Here is an 18687-nt window from a genome sequence, read left to right as displayed (position 1 = left end):
TGAGCAGAGAGTATAGCTCTGGCAGACATGCATGCCCATGACAAACATGGTCTCCACTGTATTTGACACATGATGTGGGACGCGTTCAGATTGTGAACCGTTCCTTTCCTTCTCCATACTTTTCTTGTCCCATCATTAAGCTACAAGTTAGCATAAGTTTCATCTTTCCAAAGACTTTTTTCAGAAATTGCTTTAAATGTTTTTTTCACAAAAGTCTAATCTGGTCTTGAGTGTTGCACCAACAGTTTGCTCCTTGTTGTAAACTGTCTGTCTTTCCATTTATGACGGTGTGTCTACATTGTCGCCTTTGACAGTGATAAACCTACCTCTTTGAGGCTGTTCCTGGATATATTTGGTAAAGTTATCTTCTGTGGTCTTTAGTGCCTTTTGATGATGCTGACCTTCTTCATTTTCCAGAAGCCCAGCGTGATTTGGCTCCTCTTAGAGTTTGTTGGATGATCGGATTTTTAAGCCACTTTTGAGCCTCTCAAAAATGTATAAAAATATCTATAATTTCTAAACAATACTTTTGTCAAACCCAAATAGTCTGCATTTCAATCATATATGGACAGTTTGATTTTACAAAAAATGTCATTGTCCAGATAATTATGGACCTCGCTGGGTTTTTACTTTTCCTGTTCTTGTTGTTGGTGATTTTAGTTAGTAATAGTTTAGCCTGATGTTTGTGTGACTGGCCAGAATAAAAAAAGAGAAAGTTGGCTCTGCCTGCTTCATAAACTATTGTCAAACCAGTGATGATTAGAAAAAGGGGGGCACCACAATATAGCAATTATTATCAAATGGTACTTGCACGGCCCTCTATTAGAGCAAATACTGGGGTGGTGTTATACTAATTTGTAATGTTGTGAAGTGGCACACACACTTGCGCACGCATGCGCACAAGCACTTACAATTCCCTCTTCAGCAATAAGACCTCTCCATGGATCATTGCATGTTATTACAGTATTATGTGGTTATTGACTGAAGCTGTTAGCATTGGAAAAACAAAACCACACAACATGTAGCCAAGAGTCTGACATTACTGAGGAGAATAAAGGATATAAGGAAACCTCACACAGATTATATATATATTTGTTTTGCACTCCAATACTCGTTCTATGGCCTTCACCTTACATATTCATTATTCACAAATTCATTAAGTTCTCCAAATAAAGCAGTTTCACCTTGGCTCAAAAATTAGAATAAGGTTGTGTTTTTACTCTCACGTTTCAACCTCACATTTATTTGACACTACCTTTTAATGTTAGCACAGGGCTGATTAGACGAGTGCAGGCTGTCAACTACTTGAGAAAATCTGTTGAGCAAACCTCAAGACTGTTGTACAATAAAATTACAGGGCCACGTTTGACATTGATCTCATTCAGTGTTTCCATTGTTCATCATTCGTCTGCAGTTCATGATGAAATGTCACACGTAAATTATAGGCTGAAGATCTTGCATAATTCAGACTTGGCTCATGATTAATATTTGCTACACAATTTGTAACTCTGGTAGAAAAAGGAAATGTCAATGGATAGGATAAAAATCTACTGGCCTTCACTTTTTCCCTGCTCCTCTTTCCTGACGTTTTGCAAGAATCCGGTTCCTAAAATAGCAGCGCAGGAACCGCTGCTGATTACCCGTGTCCTTTTTAAAATGCCAGATGATCAAATTGTGTAGTTTGATCATTAAAGAATCTGTCAATGACTGAAACCAAAGGTGCTGCTGAGCTATTCTGAGGAACATCTCCATGTTACCAGGTAGAAGCTAAAGAGCTTTACCTTCATATATCAGTAAAACGTGCACTGTCCTCCAAGCCATTATTGCCTGAGAATCTGGGGTCAGGCTAATAATGATTCCTGCACCATTAATTTTACTACTCCAGCCTGGACTGGACCCTCTTAAGGGTGGCATGTATTTAATTAATCATCTCATCCTGATGTCAGTGGTCACCCTATCTATCTCTCACTATTCTTTTCCAGATGAGTAAAGAGGGCTTTTCATCAAACCTGTAAAAAAAGGAAGAATGGAAGGCTTAATTAATACTCTTCTGTATCTCCCTTCCCCCTTGTCTTTTTTGTCTTCCTTCTCTCCTCTCAGACTAATAAAGGTGATGCATTGGCCAATCGTGTCCAGAACACGCTGGGCTCGTATGAAGAAATGAAAGACCTGTTAACCAGCCATTCCAACCAGAGCCACTTGGTGGGAATCCCCAAAGGAACAACAGTGAACAGCAACCTGCAGCAAGCCCCGACCACGTCAGCGACAGAGAGACCCGCCATGGAGCCATCCCAGCTTTTTAACGAAGCCCTGAGAGGAGGAGCAGGTGGAGGAGGAGGAGGTGGAGGAGGAGGAGCAGAGACAGGTGGGGACAAGAAGACAGGGAATACACCCTCTTCCTCTACAGCTTCAATGCAACCACCCCCTTCAACCACATCATCGTCAACAGCAATCCCACATCAGAACTCCAAAAAGTCCCGGAGCTCCATGGATTGGTCAAGGGGAGGCCACGGACAGAGCACCCAGGGGACAGGCCTTGTTGTGGGCTTAGGACAGAACGGGCAGGGGCAGGTGACAGCAGGAGCTACCACCAGCAGAGGGAAAATGTCTTTGTTGGATGAGCAGCAAAGACATGACGAGCTGTTCAGCTCACTCAAAGATGAACTTGGTCTAAAAGAAGATTCAAGTCCTTCTTCTTCCTCATCATCTTCCTCTTCCTCTTCTTCTAGAAGGCACTCATCCCACCCAGCCAAAACCCACCCACTCGCCGGTAAGTCAGCAAAAAAAAGCTGTAAAAGAAGGCGTTTGGCTTTTGATGGACCGTCTGCGACGTCCCTGCCTCGCTCTCTCTCTGCACTACAGTCAACGTATTTATTTAACATATTTATGTTTCTGCAGCAGCTCGTTCCCGTTCGGAGGAAAACACTCACCTTAATATGCGCTTGTGCTGAATGGGCGGCTGCAAAGGGTCACGGCCGCTTCACATTGCATCCAAAGCAGTTTAGGAGTATTGGTGCCATCACATACATGCAAATGGCAACATTTACTTGATTCTTTAGTCTCTTTTTTAGCTCATTTACATTTGTTTCAAGCTGTGATTTTAGATGCAAAAATTTCTAATAGGTAGGCTAATAAGATGCACGAGCTAATATTAGAGTTTATTTTTTAAAAATGGTTCGTTAACTTAGGCCCAGCAGGCCACTGGGTTTGTATTATTTGGTAAAGGTAGTGCTGAGAATTGTATTTTTAAAACACTTTGTTCAAATTCAGCCTAGTTGTCTCGCCCCCACTACAACTTTTATGCTAACCTCAGCTAATACAATCCTAGGTTTAGCTTCATCTTTGGCTTAAATATGAAAGTGGGGTCACACCGCACCTACCTCTCAGAAAGTCCTTAACTCCAGGTGTCATTTGATAAAAAGTCTCTTTAATCTGTTTCTTTGTTATTTGCTTGAGCCATGAGCACAGATGAATCACTTGAATGAATCATTTCAGCAACAAACACACTCTGTCACCTTTTGGGGGAATTCATGAAAATTAACATCTGCATTCTATGATAACCACATCTTGCATTTGATTTCAGAAGCACGAGGAACACATCATTTGCTTTGATTGTGATTGGTTACATCCATCTGGGAGAGGGAGTTCAGCATTTCAACCTTCATTAAGTTTTGCCAGCAGAGAGTTAACATACGCTGTGTTATAACAGGTGTTTCTTTGGTTAGTCTTGACTTTTGATTGTTGTCTTCTTTTTTTACAGATGGTGGCAACTTTCGATCTACTGCCATGGATGGTGGCCACTTTAAGTCTTCCACTAATGCAGAAAATGGTGGATATTTTAAATCCTCCCCATTTGAAAGTGAGACAGGCTCCCACCTCTGTACATCGTCCTCTCCGCTGGCTTCCACCTCAGTTCTGACAACACCCACTCCAGGTCTAACCACGCCCACATCTGGATTGACAACGCCTACATTCCCACCTGGTAGCCTATCAGGGAAGCCGATAGCTGTACAACAGAAGCCTACGGCGTATGTTCGACCAATGGATGGCCAAGACCAGGCGCCTAGTGACTCTCCCCAACTTAAACCCCCTCTAGTGGCCACAGAGGGATTTAACAGCAGTCAGGCTTATGGAGGAAACTCTGGAAATGCCAAGAATAAACTGCCCAAGCTGAGTCTCAACCACACAGGAGAGGTAAGAGAAGAATTACTGGAACGTGTTTTCCATATCTATATTAAACCAATGTGAAATAAATGGTCTTTGCTGAATTAGTCTAAGATGAGATAAAATGATCCCAAGGGTGCGAGATCGCATTTTTATTTTTAACTGAAAACTCTTTGATAAATCAGGTAATAAAGTTCAATCTAACTTGTTTCAAAAAAAGTCTAACAGAAAATAAAATTTCAGTCCTTTAACGCCTGCCTCGAGAGGTCACATATTAACGTCATATAAAATTATGTTAGCCTCCTTACCAGTTTGAATTTCTTGCCGTTTAACTGCACCTCAAATAAAACAGGTGAAAGGTCTTAGTCACTACAGCACAACCTTAAACATATCACTGATGCTCTCATAATGGTGTTAAAATGATAGTCAAACGTTATGTTGTCTTAATGACAACAAGATTAATTGAACAACAGTGATTCACAGCAACATGGTGACTATACAGCAGCATTAGGGCCACAGAAGGCAGAGAAAATAAATAAATAAGTGTCTGAATGACGCGGACGGATTAATGCCAAAGAATGGAAACATAGTTTTTTTCAGTCAGTGTCATATTGTTTCACTTTTCAAGGTTAAAATGGAAAGAAATTCCTATTTTTGAACTCAATAACTCATCTCGTACATTTCCCACTTTAAGCCATAAATGTCCACAGTTTCTGTCTTACCTTTGCCGTTTTAATCAAACCTTTTTCTGATCACTTTAACCTAATACATTTTCTCTTAAATGTGTCAATTTTTTATGCAAATTTACAATTTTAATCTTGTAAATTTGAAATCAGTAAGTTTGCTAATATTTTTCTCATAAAATTGTCACTTTTTTCCTCAGAAATTAGCATCTTTAATCTTTGAAATTTGCCCTCTATTTCTGGAAAATGTACAACTTTAATAACCACCTTTGTGTAATCACTGTCAGGGCGAATGAAGCCAGCAGACGATATCCTGTTTATGTAGCAACATACTAAAATGTAAAACTAGTAAATCACATGGATGCAATGCCGTTTAACAAGTTTTCATTCAATCATGCCTTTAATCATGTATTAGACAAATACTGATACTAACTGTGAAATAAGTTATCACTTTAATGACTCTATACCGCAGCACTACTTCTCCTGGAAAGTGTATAATAAAATAGACCCCTCCTAACTTGACATAAAATTATTCATGAGCATCTGTGTGAGTCCGTTAACAGCGACACATACTGTCGTTTTGCTTCTGATGTCATGAGCCTGAGTGCGTGTTTGCAATTTTTGATTACATTCCAGTCTCCTGTAATATTTCCTTAAATATTATCTCGGTGAATGTTCACACTGGCTAATTGTCCTGACAAAAGCAGAATCTCTCACTCGCTCACCTTCTCCAAACAGAACCGGGACTTGATGATGATGTGCATGTGTCTCTATGTGTGTGTGTGCGTGTGTGTGTGTGTGTGTGTGTGTGTGTGTGTGCGTGTGTGTGTGTGTGTGTGTGTGTGTGTGCGTGTGTGTGTGTTTGTGCGTGCATGTGTGTGTGTATGTGCTATGTGAAACTAGTAGTTGACAGGCGAGTAGTCATCCATATCGAGCAAGCCAGCTGTTCCTCTGCTTTGATAGAGCTGGTGTGTGTGTGTGTGTGTGTGTGTGTGTGGGTGTGTGTGTGTGTGTGTGTGTGTGTGTGTGTACCGCTGCAAATGAGCCCAAGATGGAGCTTTGAGCATATGGCACAGAGAAGGAGAAAGCAGGGGGAGAGAAGGAGGGAATTAAAATATACTTTCGACACTTTCTTATGGCTGCTGAGAGAGAGAGAGAGAGAGCGAGAGTACATTCATGGCCATGAGTGTTTCTTTCACTTTGTTTTCTCCCACACATCCATGGATGCTCCGTTATCGCCTGCTCGCTGTTTAGTTTTTTCTTTTAGTTGGTTTTTGTTTTTCACTCCTCTCATATTTATCCTGACGAGAGTTTATTGGAAGCAGAACTCAATACGAACCGAGGGAGGGGGGAGTGGGAGTTAGGGGTGATACAAGAGGAAAAAAGGGGAGACTGATGATGTGAAGCACGGGGCGGCGGAGGGAGGGAAGGAGGGTGGGCAGAAAGAGGAAAGAGGGGATAGAGAAAGACAATGACTGACTGATTACAGCACCTTATCATCGCTGTATTTGTTCTGGTTAGATGAGTTATTGGATGCGTTCTGCAGCTTAAACAGCAAAATAGCAGCAAATCAGAGGACTGAACCAGAAAGCAAATGAAAGACTCGAAGAATCCCGCTGCTCGTTTCATGCCAGCAAGCGAGCGGGGGGAAAGGTGTCCGTTTTGGTGCCTTTTGATCGGCGTACGAACCGAAACTTTAGCTACAGTGTAGCAGCAGAATCTTTAATGTGTTTCCAGTGAAAGAGATCCTTAAAGCTGATTTTCCATGGAACAGTTTTCAAATGAGTTCAGGTGTAATGAACGTGTTGGAAATCCTCGATATTAGAGTCATGGCTGTGTTGTTGAGTGTGTGCAATAAACCTTTAAACTGCTTTGGAAGGGTTCTGTTAGCACTATAGAGTTATCGATCAGCGCGCTTTATCTCCAAGTGCGCTCGGACGCGCGCGCGTGTTTGTGAGCGAGCAAAAGATCGAGAGAGATAGAAAGAGAGAGAGCGAGAGTAAGCAGATAGAGGGAGAGAGAGACAGAGAGAGTAATAACACTATTGATCTGTTTCTAACAGTTACAGTAGGCTTAAATCTACCTCTGGTCGCACACACACACACACACACACACGCTGTTAGTTGTTGTCAGCAGCTCACAGCGAGGCGCTGCATGGTTTCACTTTGGATTGATTCGCTTTGAGATATTGTTACGTTGAGTCATTACTGCTGTAGCCTCATCACGTAAACATGCAGCCAAATAACAGCCAACAATAACCGCTCAGAGTTCAAGTTACGATTCATACGATGTGACAGTTTTTCAAACATACATAGAAAGATTTTTACTAAGCATAAAGACTGCGGGCTACTCTGATGTCCCGTCTCACATAGAAATAAACTATGACAGAGGAGCCTGCGTTCAAACTGTCACCTGTGTCCACAAAAACAGAGGTTGTATATATTAAATATAGCTCTACACATTGGGCTACTTTCACAGGCTGCGAAGCAGTTTGCACAATTACAAGCATACTGTAAGCTCACAACGTGCTCGTTCAGAAATGCTGACACATCACCTGCTGCAGTCCCGAACGTTTGCGTCAGACTCTCTGGAGAGGCAGCTAAATGATACCAAAGACTGCCGCGACGGCGCCGCGTCGAGCCTGCCGGGAGGGGAAAGGTGAGATGAGAAGGGTTGGTGGCTGCGTAGCTGATTGGCTGTGACAGAACTTTTGAGATTGCGTGCTAGTAAACGGCACGTAACAGAGCAAATCGCTTTCTGTATGAACGCAGCTTTAATGGGAATCTACTCTGCTGGGACAGATTTGACTTGTCCCAGGAGATAAAGAGGGAAATAAGAAGGTAATGGCTGCAAGCCCATTTGCCACCCGCTTAACTGCGGTAAACTTTGATTGAAACTTGTTAAATTTACACAAAAAACAGCTCGATAAATGCAGTAAAGTGATACACAGGGACACCTTTGCAGGGCTAAACACCCTACTTTAAACCACAAGCATCTGGTGGTTCACGCTCCAGTCACACAAGGAAAAACGGTGACCGGAGACAGCAGCACAACCACAGTGACAAAGTGACTGTGTGCAATGAACTCGCAGCCATATTTCCTTTGAACTGCTTGCTTCAAAGACGTGGAGCAGGTGTGCGAGCGCTCAGTCGGTTGTCTTCGAAGCAATTTGGTGCCTCAAGATGGCGACAAAACAGCCATCATAAAAGCTGTTTATTTTTATTTGTTTAAACCAACAGATTCTTCTTTGATAACTAAATAGAAACATTTATTGCACTGACTTTTTATTTAAAGGCACCTTTAAAACCTTAGTCCTTAATAATTCCCCTACATGTGCAGTTTCCCGTTGGCTCACTATCCTTAAACAAAAACACTATCGTATTTAGGAAAGAATTGTCTTCTCTCCTCAAAAACCACTCAAGCTGTCACGGCGCTCTTAGTGACATTCAGCTGCTTCCAGTCTGCATTCTCGTTCGGGTAAACAATGTTCAAGTCAAGTGGATACACAAGTGCGTCTGTGAGGCCCTGCAAGCAAGACTGCAAGAGGTAAACATGGAGGTGACAGGTGACATTTCCAACAGCACTGTGACAACTTTCATTTACATGTAGTTCAAAGTATGGCGCTGATGTAATTTCACACTGATTTGAAGGCCCGCTGTGGTGTTTCCGTGAGGCGCGTGTGGAGGTGCACGCGGCGCCTCGCCGCTAATGTAGCGGTAAATAAGAAGCAGGGTAGACTAAGACCTCCAGTCAGTAATCACTGCGAGGCTAACACCAACCAAATCAATTCGGCTCTCAGAGAATGCATTCATTTATGCCTTTTTGGATGAAAAGATTCTGCCTTTATATAACACAGTGGCTTGATAAAAGGAGCGCGGGAATGCACATTTATAAAAATTGATGTCAGCCCGAGAAGCTGCTTAAACTGACTTTTGATGGACTGTCTGCGACATCCCTGCCTCGCTCTCTCTCTGCACTACAGTCAACGTTCTTTATGTTTCTGCAGCAGCTCGTTCCCAATCGGAGGAAAACACTCACCCTAATGTGCTCTCGTGCTGAATGGGCCACAGCAAAGGTCACGGCCGCTTCACACCGCATCCAAAGCAGTTTAGGAGTATGGGTGCCATCGAGTCCACATCGAGATGGGAAACTCTGCGTTTAATAACAGAAATTTAATTTTTAGAAATTTCCAAATATCAATCTTCACAGCACAAGTGCAGGGAGTTTATGATTATCCTAAAAATGCTGTCACCCGTGCTTTCACGTATCAAAACTCTTGATAATCTTGAACAAAACGATATTTTTTAGCAAAGTGAAAAGAGTCAAATCATCACCCGAGAGGTAACCTGGAACATTTAGACGCTGCATTTAGATCCTGCTGGTAACTTATCAAATCTACCACATTATGTAACCCCACAGTCATAATTCATGACTGCTCCTAAAATGGGTTTATGTATCACATAGTGAACTTTGAGGTGTTGGCCAAAAAAACGAAAAAGAACTATGACTGTTTGAAAATGTTGACACCATCATTTCGACCCCGTAGAGCAGGGGTGGGCAACTCCAGGCCTCGAGGGCCGGTGTCCTGCAGGGTTTTTGATCCAACACAGCTGATTCAAATGTCTAAATGACCTCCTCAGCATGTCTTGAAGTTCTCCAGAGGCCTGGTAACGAACTAATCATGTGATTCAGGTGTTTTGACCCAGGGTGAGATCTAAAACCTGCAGGACACCGGCCCTCGAGGCCTGGAGTTGCCCACCCCTGCCATAGAGATTAATGTAAATCCCTGTTTGCCAAAACATACAGGTTACAGACATTTAGATACAAAGACGGATACAGCATGAGCCAGAGAGGCCAGATGGGTGAAATCTGGAGTAGATCAGGTGGACTGGACGGGTTTCAGGCTCGAACAGGAGAGTTCAGGAAAGTAAAGCAGGGCTGCAGACTGAGACAGAGCGGTGTGAATCGTGGATGAGAGAGGTCTGGCTGAAAGAGCAGGCAGATGTGGACGAAGTTATAAAGTGTCGCTGTTGCACTTTTGCAAGAATGAATGTATTAAATTAAATTAACGTGTTTCTTATTTTGCTGTAGCCAACTGTGAAGTCGATTGTGAAATGTAGACACGTGACCGGCTCAATCTGTTTCACAGTGAGCGCTCTGTTTTTAATACCTTCTTTAATTTAGCTTAACTAAATATGACTCATTGTTTTAAAAGAACAACAATTCCATACTTTTCTTCTTCTACTAAAACTTACTTGTCTACATGTGTCAGGCACTGTTGTTTGTTTATTACTGAATTATAAACTATACATACCTCTACAATCAGTAATGAAATCATCTAAATCGTTTTAAAACTAATTAAATCCCTAAAATTTAAAACATTACTTACAAATCTTACTTATAATTATAGCAATTAGATGAAAATTAATAACTGAACTTCTGTGCCATCACTGCTGTTGCTGCAGGATGAGGTCAAAATGACCCCGCTGGTGGATCTCGTGTTGTAAAACTGGTGTGTGTTGCTGTCATATGTCAATTTGCATATTAATTTGCTACGTTAAGCATCTTTGAGGAAGATAAGCCGGTGCGATTCAGCAGCAGCTGTGCTGATTTATTAGCAAATGTTTGTGGAGTCATTGCACTAAAATCCCCCTGCTATGGTTGTTGTGTCGACATTAAGCTTTAGCTGTGGTGGTTTACATGTAGCTGCTTTTTTTCTTACCAATCTGAACGGCGCTTATCCGCCTCTCTAAAGCAAGGGGACATTTTTAAAGCCGTGCTTAACGATCTGACTGCTCTCATTAAGTTTCCACAATAAACCCACATTACTCGACTGTTCCAGTGTTTCAGACACAAGGACAACAGAGTCTGTGATTGGCTGCTGAATACAGTGGAGCTGTTAAAGGCCCCTAGTATTTTCTTTAGGAGTGGGTGGAGACCAAAACAGAGGTAAAAAAGAAAAAAAGCAAGTTAAAGCGTGAACATAAAGGCAAACGGAGTATGCACGTGTGTGTCTGCGGGAAGCAACTAGCATCCACAGACCAGAAAATTAGTGACATCTGGGCAACAATGAGCAAAATAACTGCCAGCAATGTGAAGTGATCAGGTTCCAGGTTTGCTCATCTTTTAATCGACTGACTGAAGTGACTACAAGCGAGTGTGTAGGAGACCGTTGACTGAAACATGATGGGATAGTAAATACAGCGGTCCCTCATTTATTGCTGGAGTTATGCTCTAAAAATAACCCACGATAGGTGAAATCTGTGAAGTAGCCAGCTTTATTTTTTACAATTGTTCTAGATGTTTTAAGGCTGTAAAACCCCTCACTAAACACTTTATACACTTTATAGACCTTCGTAGAAAAATAAGTCCAGTATTATCGAATGAAACCAAAGATCAAACCCTGTTTTCAGGTCCACAACATGGGAATAGAGCAGCTGCCAGAGAATTCAACATTAATGAATCAAGGTTACGGAAGTAGAGGAAGCAAGAAGAATGAGCTGAGGAATGTTTGACTTATCTGACTGTTTTGTTTCGCTTAATGCGCCTTTTAATCCGAAAAATACGGTAACGTCTACTTTCCTTTAGCATCTCCAGAAGTCCAACATTTTGTGTGATGGTTAGCATCTTCCTCTGCGGATTCTTGAGGAATCTTGTTCTTTGATTGGATGAACAAAAAAAATTAAAACAGCAATAAAGATTCTGCCAATTATATTTTGGCACTTGTTAATATACCTTGGCAGTCTGCCCATGTAAGGTCTAACACTTCAGTCGCTCTGTGTGTACACTGCTGTTAAAAGGTTGGGTTAAATTATAGGCTGCTGGACTGTTGCAGGTTTGGCTTCTTTAACAAATTGCACTAAAGCCTTTTTGAGCGAATCCACCCTGCTGGGACAGAGTTTAACCCAAAAAGAGAGAGAGAGAAAACTTTTAAAGAAGAGTTGTTCCTGGAGATAAAGACAGAAATAATTGTCACACGTGGTCAAGTTAAAGGCTACACGCCCATCTGCCGCCCTTCAAACATGAGAGAAGTGGAGCAGTTTCGCTCAAGACGAGTCAAGCTGAGAAGTCTCTCTGCAAGAAACACTTGATTGCTGTGATTGCCTCAACGGGGTGTGCTGCAAAAGATTCATCCCACTATATTTGGCCATGACATTTTCATTAATGTTTTTTTTTAAATCACGTCTTCCTCGTTGAAAAAAAAGCAGCAAAGTGTCTCTTAAAGAGTAGAGAGCAGCTAGCAAGAATTTCACCTTATTTTAGAGAAAATTGTGCTTTTATCGTTTCTGTTGTGAGCAGAAAGGCGCCACTTGTGTGTGTGAAGTGACACAAGAAGCAGCCATTAAAAACACTATTTATTGTTTGTTTTTCAGTAAGCTATGTATTCCAAGCCACGGAGCAATTTACTTTACTTATACTGCAGAAGTCAACAAATGCTTAAGGAAGCCTTTCCCTGTTTGTACATTCATTACTGTAACAGTGCAGATGGATGGCCGGGCAGACGCAGGGGAGTAATGGAGAAATGTGGGGAGAAGGGTGTGTATAAAATTACAGTCTATAGAAATACCTTCTCTGAGGAAATAAAGAAGAGGCAGGAGAAAGTGGCGGCGGGGGATACGGGGATAAAATATTTTCTCACTTGCAGCAGAACTAGAAGAGAGTTATGAGGAGTCTGCCAATGCAGCAAACAGCTGGCTTCATTTGCATAATACCCATCAGGCCCCTCTTTCCCCGAGGCTGCCTGTCAACTCGCGGCCGAGCGGTATGTACACACAAGCACGCACACACACTACTTTTCAGTATATCAGTAGCTATATATTTGTCTTTTCTCCCTGCAAAGTAGCGATTGCGTATCACGTCATGTGATTTCAAAGCTTCCCTGTGACTCACTGGAAGCTTTTTAACGCTTTAATTTATTTGAGTTTCATAAAGCCGACTAATTGCCTCTGCAAAAAAAAGAGGGAAGATGAAATGATTCAGCCTTTGTGCTGATAATAAAACGATCATAAAAATCATCTTCTAGAAACAAAGAGCACAGTTCCATGAATCAAACTCGCCTCGAGTGGCTGCAGGGAGACGGAGAAGAGGGTGCTTGGGGAGAAATATACTTAAAGACGAATAGCATGGGAGAGGTCTCCCATCACGATGGCGCTGCCGGGGTGTCATCACGGCAATAGTCGCCCCGTGATAAGAGATCACAGAGGAGAGAGGGCTGCAGCCCGGGCTCGCCACTGCGGCAGGATCTCAGGACAGCTGAGACCGCCGTCAGGAGGTAGCAGGTGCCGGGCCGGCGTCATGTTATGTGGAGATGTACAGGAACAGTCAGAAGTGCATGGCTGCAATGCTTAACATTCCACAGAGTGCTTTAATCTAAGAGAGAGCGCACACAGCGTGTTGGGTGAATTAATGTGGATGCCACATGAGTAGTTAGTCATTTCAAGATGCTGTTTATAAGAGACGGAATATGATTTCAGATGAACTGTTTACCCCGAGGATTAACATTATAGCTCTGCTTACTGGATTAGCTGCAGTGATCTCTGCAGGCGCTATAATAGTCTGATGGTGTGTATTATGGCCCCTCAGAGTGCAGTCATCTCGCCCCTAAGTAAACCCCCCCCCTCCAACTCCCTTTCTCCTTCACACCATTTAAATTAGACACTTTTCAAGAGGCTGGTCAGATAAAAGTGCTGTTTTAATTCAAAAATGTTCCCAGCCACGCATGGCTGGTGAATCCGAGGTCCGCAGTTCAAGTCGGTGGAGGCTGGACCGCTCGACACGCACAGCGAACTCCTAGCGATCATTGACCGGGGGGGTCAGGCAGTCAATCCCTGCACTTTCACAGCCTCTGCTAGAGTGATTTAGGGGGTTTAGAGTGCCAGCGGTAGCATGTAGCCAGTGTCACGGGTTCACACAGTCAAAGACTGAAATTCGTAGTCTAAAGCCAGAGTGTGTGACATTCTAATAAAATAATTATGGGCAGTGGTGGAAGACGTATTTGAGTGGAAGTAGCGCTGACACTGTAAAATGAAAAGTCTGCATAGCTGTGAAAACAAAATAGACAGCAAGTCCTTTTAGACTGTAATTATCAATATTGACCTATTATTATTTTATTAAAACAGATTTTTATGTGTTATTAGGGGATCGTGGCTCTAAACATTCAGGGGAATGCAGAGCCAAATGTAAAGGTTACCTCATGTAAATCCACTGTGATCAGTAGACCGATGTGGAATAAAACTCAATAATTACTGTTACTTTGCTAATTTGATTGAGTACAGCCTTACTGAGAAATAGCAGCCATCAATAAAAGCTTTTTAAAAATAGTATTTGACATAACCCTGAGGTCATGCTGCTGTAATGCACTTGAATGGTGTGAATTCCCCGAGGTTCAATTAATCATTTCACCAAAAACTGACAGGCGGTGAACATGCAGGCTTTGTGGACCCGGGGGACTTGGGGCCGTTGCCTGTTTAGACCAGCTGGTAATCCAGACTTAAAGAGAATAATGTTAAGTTTTCTGTGAACAAATGCTAATCGTGTCCATGCAGCTTATATTATTGTTCACCTCAAACGCCGCTCTGCTAGCTTTTGGTCTAAAACCTTACTTTAAAGCTTTCAAATGTGATATTAACAATGCATTAAATCGCAGTATGAGGTGACTGTATGATATGAAAGGTGTCACAGGCATTTATAACCTGACTCTGCAGTTTCCCTGGGCTTTACAGAGCGTTTAAGTGTCTTTCACCTCACTGGTGCAAGTTTACTATTTTCCACTGCAGCAGGCAGTTCACATGGAAAGCTCAGGTGACTGACTGTACAGCATCTTAATCATAAATCATTTGACAGAATAAAAAAAAACAAAAACCCTGATTGCCTTTGTCCCTGCTACCATCACGGGGTTTTTTTAAGTTGATTAACTATTAACTTTCAAAATGAAATCATGGTGCACATTAAGTCCACTATTTCCAGTTAATATGTTATACTGTAACTATATAACAGTTTAATATTATTATACCCATTATAACAGTTATATTTAACTGATCTAACTAATTTATAATATTTAACATATGAACTATTCATACATTACTTAAGTCAGCAGGTCAGTTTGACCCAGAACAGAAGAGATGTCACATATTACTTTGTCTACATCACTACATAAAAAGAAAAAAAATTAAATTATAAAATAAAATTTTAAAATAACATAAATTGTTTATGCAAAACAAGTGAATTATCCCCAATGAGCCATGATCTGTGAGAGGTAAAGAAGACCATTACAGCAAATATTGATTGAAATGGTTAGTAATGGAGTTAATAATGAGATATAAACATATGGATAAGTAAACATGCCCTGGGTCAAGATCACTGGTGTTCCTGAGAAACAAACGTAACAGGAAGGTTAATTATATTCAGCTCTCCGATGGAGTTAAGTTAACAATACTCACAGAATTATAATTGCACTTCTTTACAACAAAGCTGATATGTGAGTGGGCAAGCACAGCCTAAACCACAATCAATGGAAATGATACTTTTAAATACTTAGTTATCAAACAAGTTTACATGAATCAAAACCAATCAGCGTTAGCTTTAAGTAGAGGAGAAAATGCCAGAGTTTCTGTATTGAGTCAATAGATTAGACCCGTCCGATGTGGATATACATTAAAGCTGTTTCCACTACAGCTTACAGTTGAATAGTTTGTGGAGGTCAGAGGCTCAGAGAGCATCTGAAGCTGCTGCTGCACATCTGACATGTTAAACTAACGACGTCTCATATGTCTCACAGTCGTGATACACAGACTAGAAAAAAGTGAAAACCCACATTTCAGCTGACTAAACGCAGCACTTTCTGTTCATTATATCTCAGGATATTATTTCATCAGATTTAGTTGGAGCCACTGGTTCTGCAAGTACATTCATTCTTTTATGTGCCCACATGGTGCCAAATAAAGTGGATTGCCTGCTCGACTATAAAAAAGAGCTATTTTATATTGCTGCAGTGGTAGTGCATGGATCACCCTTTATATCTATTACAGGTCTGTAGACAGCTCCTCATAATACCCTACAGAACTTTGTATTTGGTCCAAAGTACAGCTGAGATTTTTTAAAAATCGGACTTATTTCCACTTGCTGTGTACTTTTCTTGTGCCAGACACATTCCTAACATGTTACTGAAAGCTGCTCTGTTTCTGTGCTCGAGCTATTTGGGTAAAAAACATTTTAGCTAATCTTTAAACATCTTTAATAGTAAAATATAATAAATTACAGAGCAACTTTCTTTGGTACAATAAAAAACTGATCCAAACAAGTAATAAAATATCTGACTGTTCCATAACAGCTCATGTCTGTTGCCCATAAAAATATGGTAATAAAAAAATCTTTATAGCTCTTCGCATTACAGAACAATACATGGAGAACCCCTACTGCTAGGTCTTTAGTATTATTCATTAGGTTCTGATACAGGCCAGTGGCTGTTCCTAACTTTGTGTGCCTGTGTGCGTGTGTGTGTGCGTGTGTGTGTGCGTGTGTGTGTGTGGTTGGGCCTTTTAATAAAAAATGCCCCGCTGGGCTCTGCATTGCCAGTTTGCCAATCAGAGCATAGCCACGATATGCAAATCACACACACACACGTAAACACACACACACAAGCTTACCCACACAGACATATACACACAGTGGGAGAAAGAGTGTTTTGATCTACCAGGGCCATTACAGACATTTTAAAATCCTATGAATATAAAAAAGAGAGAGAGGGAGGAGGGTGGAACCGGAGAGGAGGAAGATGAGAGAGATGGGCGAGAGAGCAGCGCAGATGGAGAGAGAGAGAGTGAGAGATATGACCGGGGAGGAAAGTGAGAGGAAACATTTTCTGTTCTGTTTCTGTGCGCAACAGTTTGTTATTTAAGTGTAAGGAAGAGTGAACGGGAGAATGCATCAGAGAGATTACACAGAAGATAGACGATTAAACGGCTCCGTCCCTCTCCCTCTGTCGCTGCCATTTGTTTAGCGTTTTTGCCTTTTGCGCGGTGTTCCTTCATATTACAGGCGGCACAAAGATTAATGGGAATGCTCAGTATCAATAAACATGAAGCGTGATTGGTTGATTGAACAAAAGGCATCCTGCAATCAGAGCAGAATGCCGAGTCCATTTTTTCTTCCTTTTGCCCGTGCAGGCGGCTGCATCACTGATGATTTAAATGGACATTAATACAGGAAGAAACAAAACACAGAAAGTCAGTCAAACAACCATGACTGACTATTAACGAGGCAGCATTAGGCCACAAGGAAAAAGGGGAGAGGAAGAGGAAGAGGCAGCTAATGGGGTGATTAGGGGGGAGGAGAGCTGCTGTTGAGAAAAAGACTTTGTGTTGGATTATTTTCTCCTCTTAGGAGCTTACAGAGAGCCAGCCGGTGTTTTACACCTCAGCTCTTAACACCCCCAAATCCCCTGATTTAGACTTAAACTGCATAGAGAGGCAAGAGAGACAAAGAAGGTGGGATGGGGAGGAGAGGAAAAGGAAAATGAGGAGGAAAATATGACCGGGCCGGCCTGATGAGACAACAGGAAGACGTGACGAGGTGGAAGAAAGAAGTGTTCGTTTACGGTTTACGCCGCTTTCGCACTTTTTCTTCACAGCGAAGAATGTGTTTGTTTGGAATAAACACAAGAAACAGCCAAAGTGCTTTAAGCAAATAGGTGAGAGAGGCGTGAGAAATAGACACACCAAACTTTGAGGTGTTGTTATCTTCTGATTAAGCAAAGAGACCGACACCAGTGTGGATTTTGTGTTTTTGTGTCACACGCTCGCTCGTCGTCGCCACCGCGGTGTGAAACACTGCAGCGGTGCTTTTGGCCGCAGTGTAAATGCACACAGCTTACCTGTGAAGTCACTTAGGTCTCTGCTCATTTTATAGCCCCGTGGTTGTCAGCGTCTGGGATGAAGGCCAGCACTGGCACGGTGATGCTGCTGAGATATTTCTGCTGGGCGACCTGTGCAGATGCAGCATATCCGTTAACACGTTTTACGGTACCAGGCAGCGACAGCCAGACAGAGAGGAAGCGAGACAAGGAGCTGTTACTAAGGATGTCACGTAGGACAGCGGTCCCCAACCCCCGGGCCACGGACCGGTACTGGTACCGTGAATCGCTTGGTACAAGGCCGCGAGAGTTGAGGCTCGGCTGTGAAATTTATGGTTTTCAGGGTTTTTATCGTTAACTCGGTTTCCCTGGGTCTTTCCCCGTGTTGTAGTTGTGTGTCTTATTTTGAAAGAAATATTTACGTGTTACCATAGTGACCAGAGAGCATTAAGGGGCAGAGGGGAGGATGTTACTCTCAATGTTGTTGGTGCATTTCAGGAGGTCACTGCTAATAAAGTTACACAATTACACAGTGAATTCATGTTTATTATTATATTTACAAAATAACTCAGTTTTTGTCTTGGTCGTATCATTTATTTTGTTGTATTTATCAGCGACACTTTAAAGGCCGCAGCGTGAAAATATTGTCTGACATTACAATGGCGGGACCGGGGACCGCTGATGTAGGACATCCAAAATAGTCTTCAAGCGGTAATCAAATTAGATTATGAACAAGTGATTAGCACTTCCTTCTCCACATCATTTTCTATTTGTCAATACAATCAAATTTAGTTTAAGCCAGATCGAAGCACGGAAAACAATATTATTATTTTTCTGATCGGAGAGCAACTTAGGGTTAGGATCGTGCCCAAGGATATTTGATCCAGGGGTTGAACCACCAACCTTCCGATCAGTAGATGCCCTGCTCTGCCTCCGCTTAACGTTGGCCATGAAGACGCTGCACCAGTCCATCAATGTGAATTAATGTAA

General features: G+C 42.0%; 1 protein-coding gene across 2 annotated transcripts in view; it reads left to right on the top strand.

The window, feature by feature from the left end:
* aff2 (AF4/FMR2 family, member 2) overlaps positions 1 to 18687 on the top strand; it is a 188057-nt gene that overhangs the window by 61198 nt on the left and 108172 nt on the right. For both annotated transcript variants that reach the window (XM_063499843.1, XM_063499837.1), the window contains exons 3-4: positions 2101 to 2770; positions 3761 to 4194. In XM_063499843.1, the coding sequence (XP_063355913.1) occupies positions 2101 to 2770; positions 3761 to 4194 (1104 nt within the window). The remainder of the gene's footprint in view (positions 1 to 2100; positions 2771 to 3760; positions 4195 to 18687) is intronic.

Source organism: Pelmatolapia mariae, linkage group LG2 (genome assembly GCF_036321145.2).
Source record: "Pelmatolapia mariae isolate MD_Pm_ZW linkage group LG2, Pm_UMD_F_2, whole genome shotgun sequence".
NCBI classification, from domain to species: Eukaryota; Metazoa; Chordata; class Actinopteri; order Cichliformes; family Cichlidae; genus Pelmatolapia; species Pelmatolapia mariae.
The sequence above is the reverse complement of the archived record's forward strand: the minus strand, read 5'-3'. Positions and strand labels throughout refer to the sequence as shown.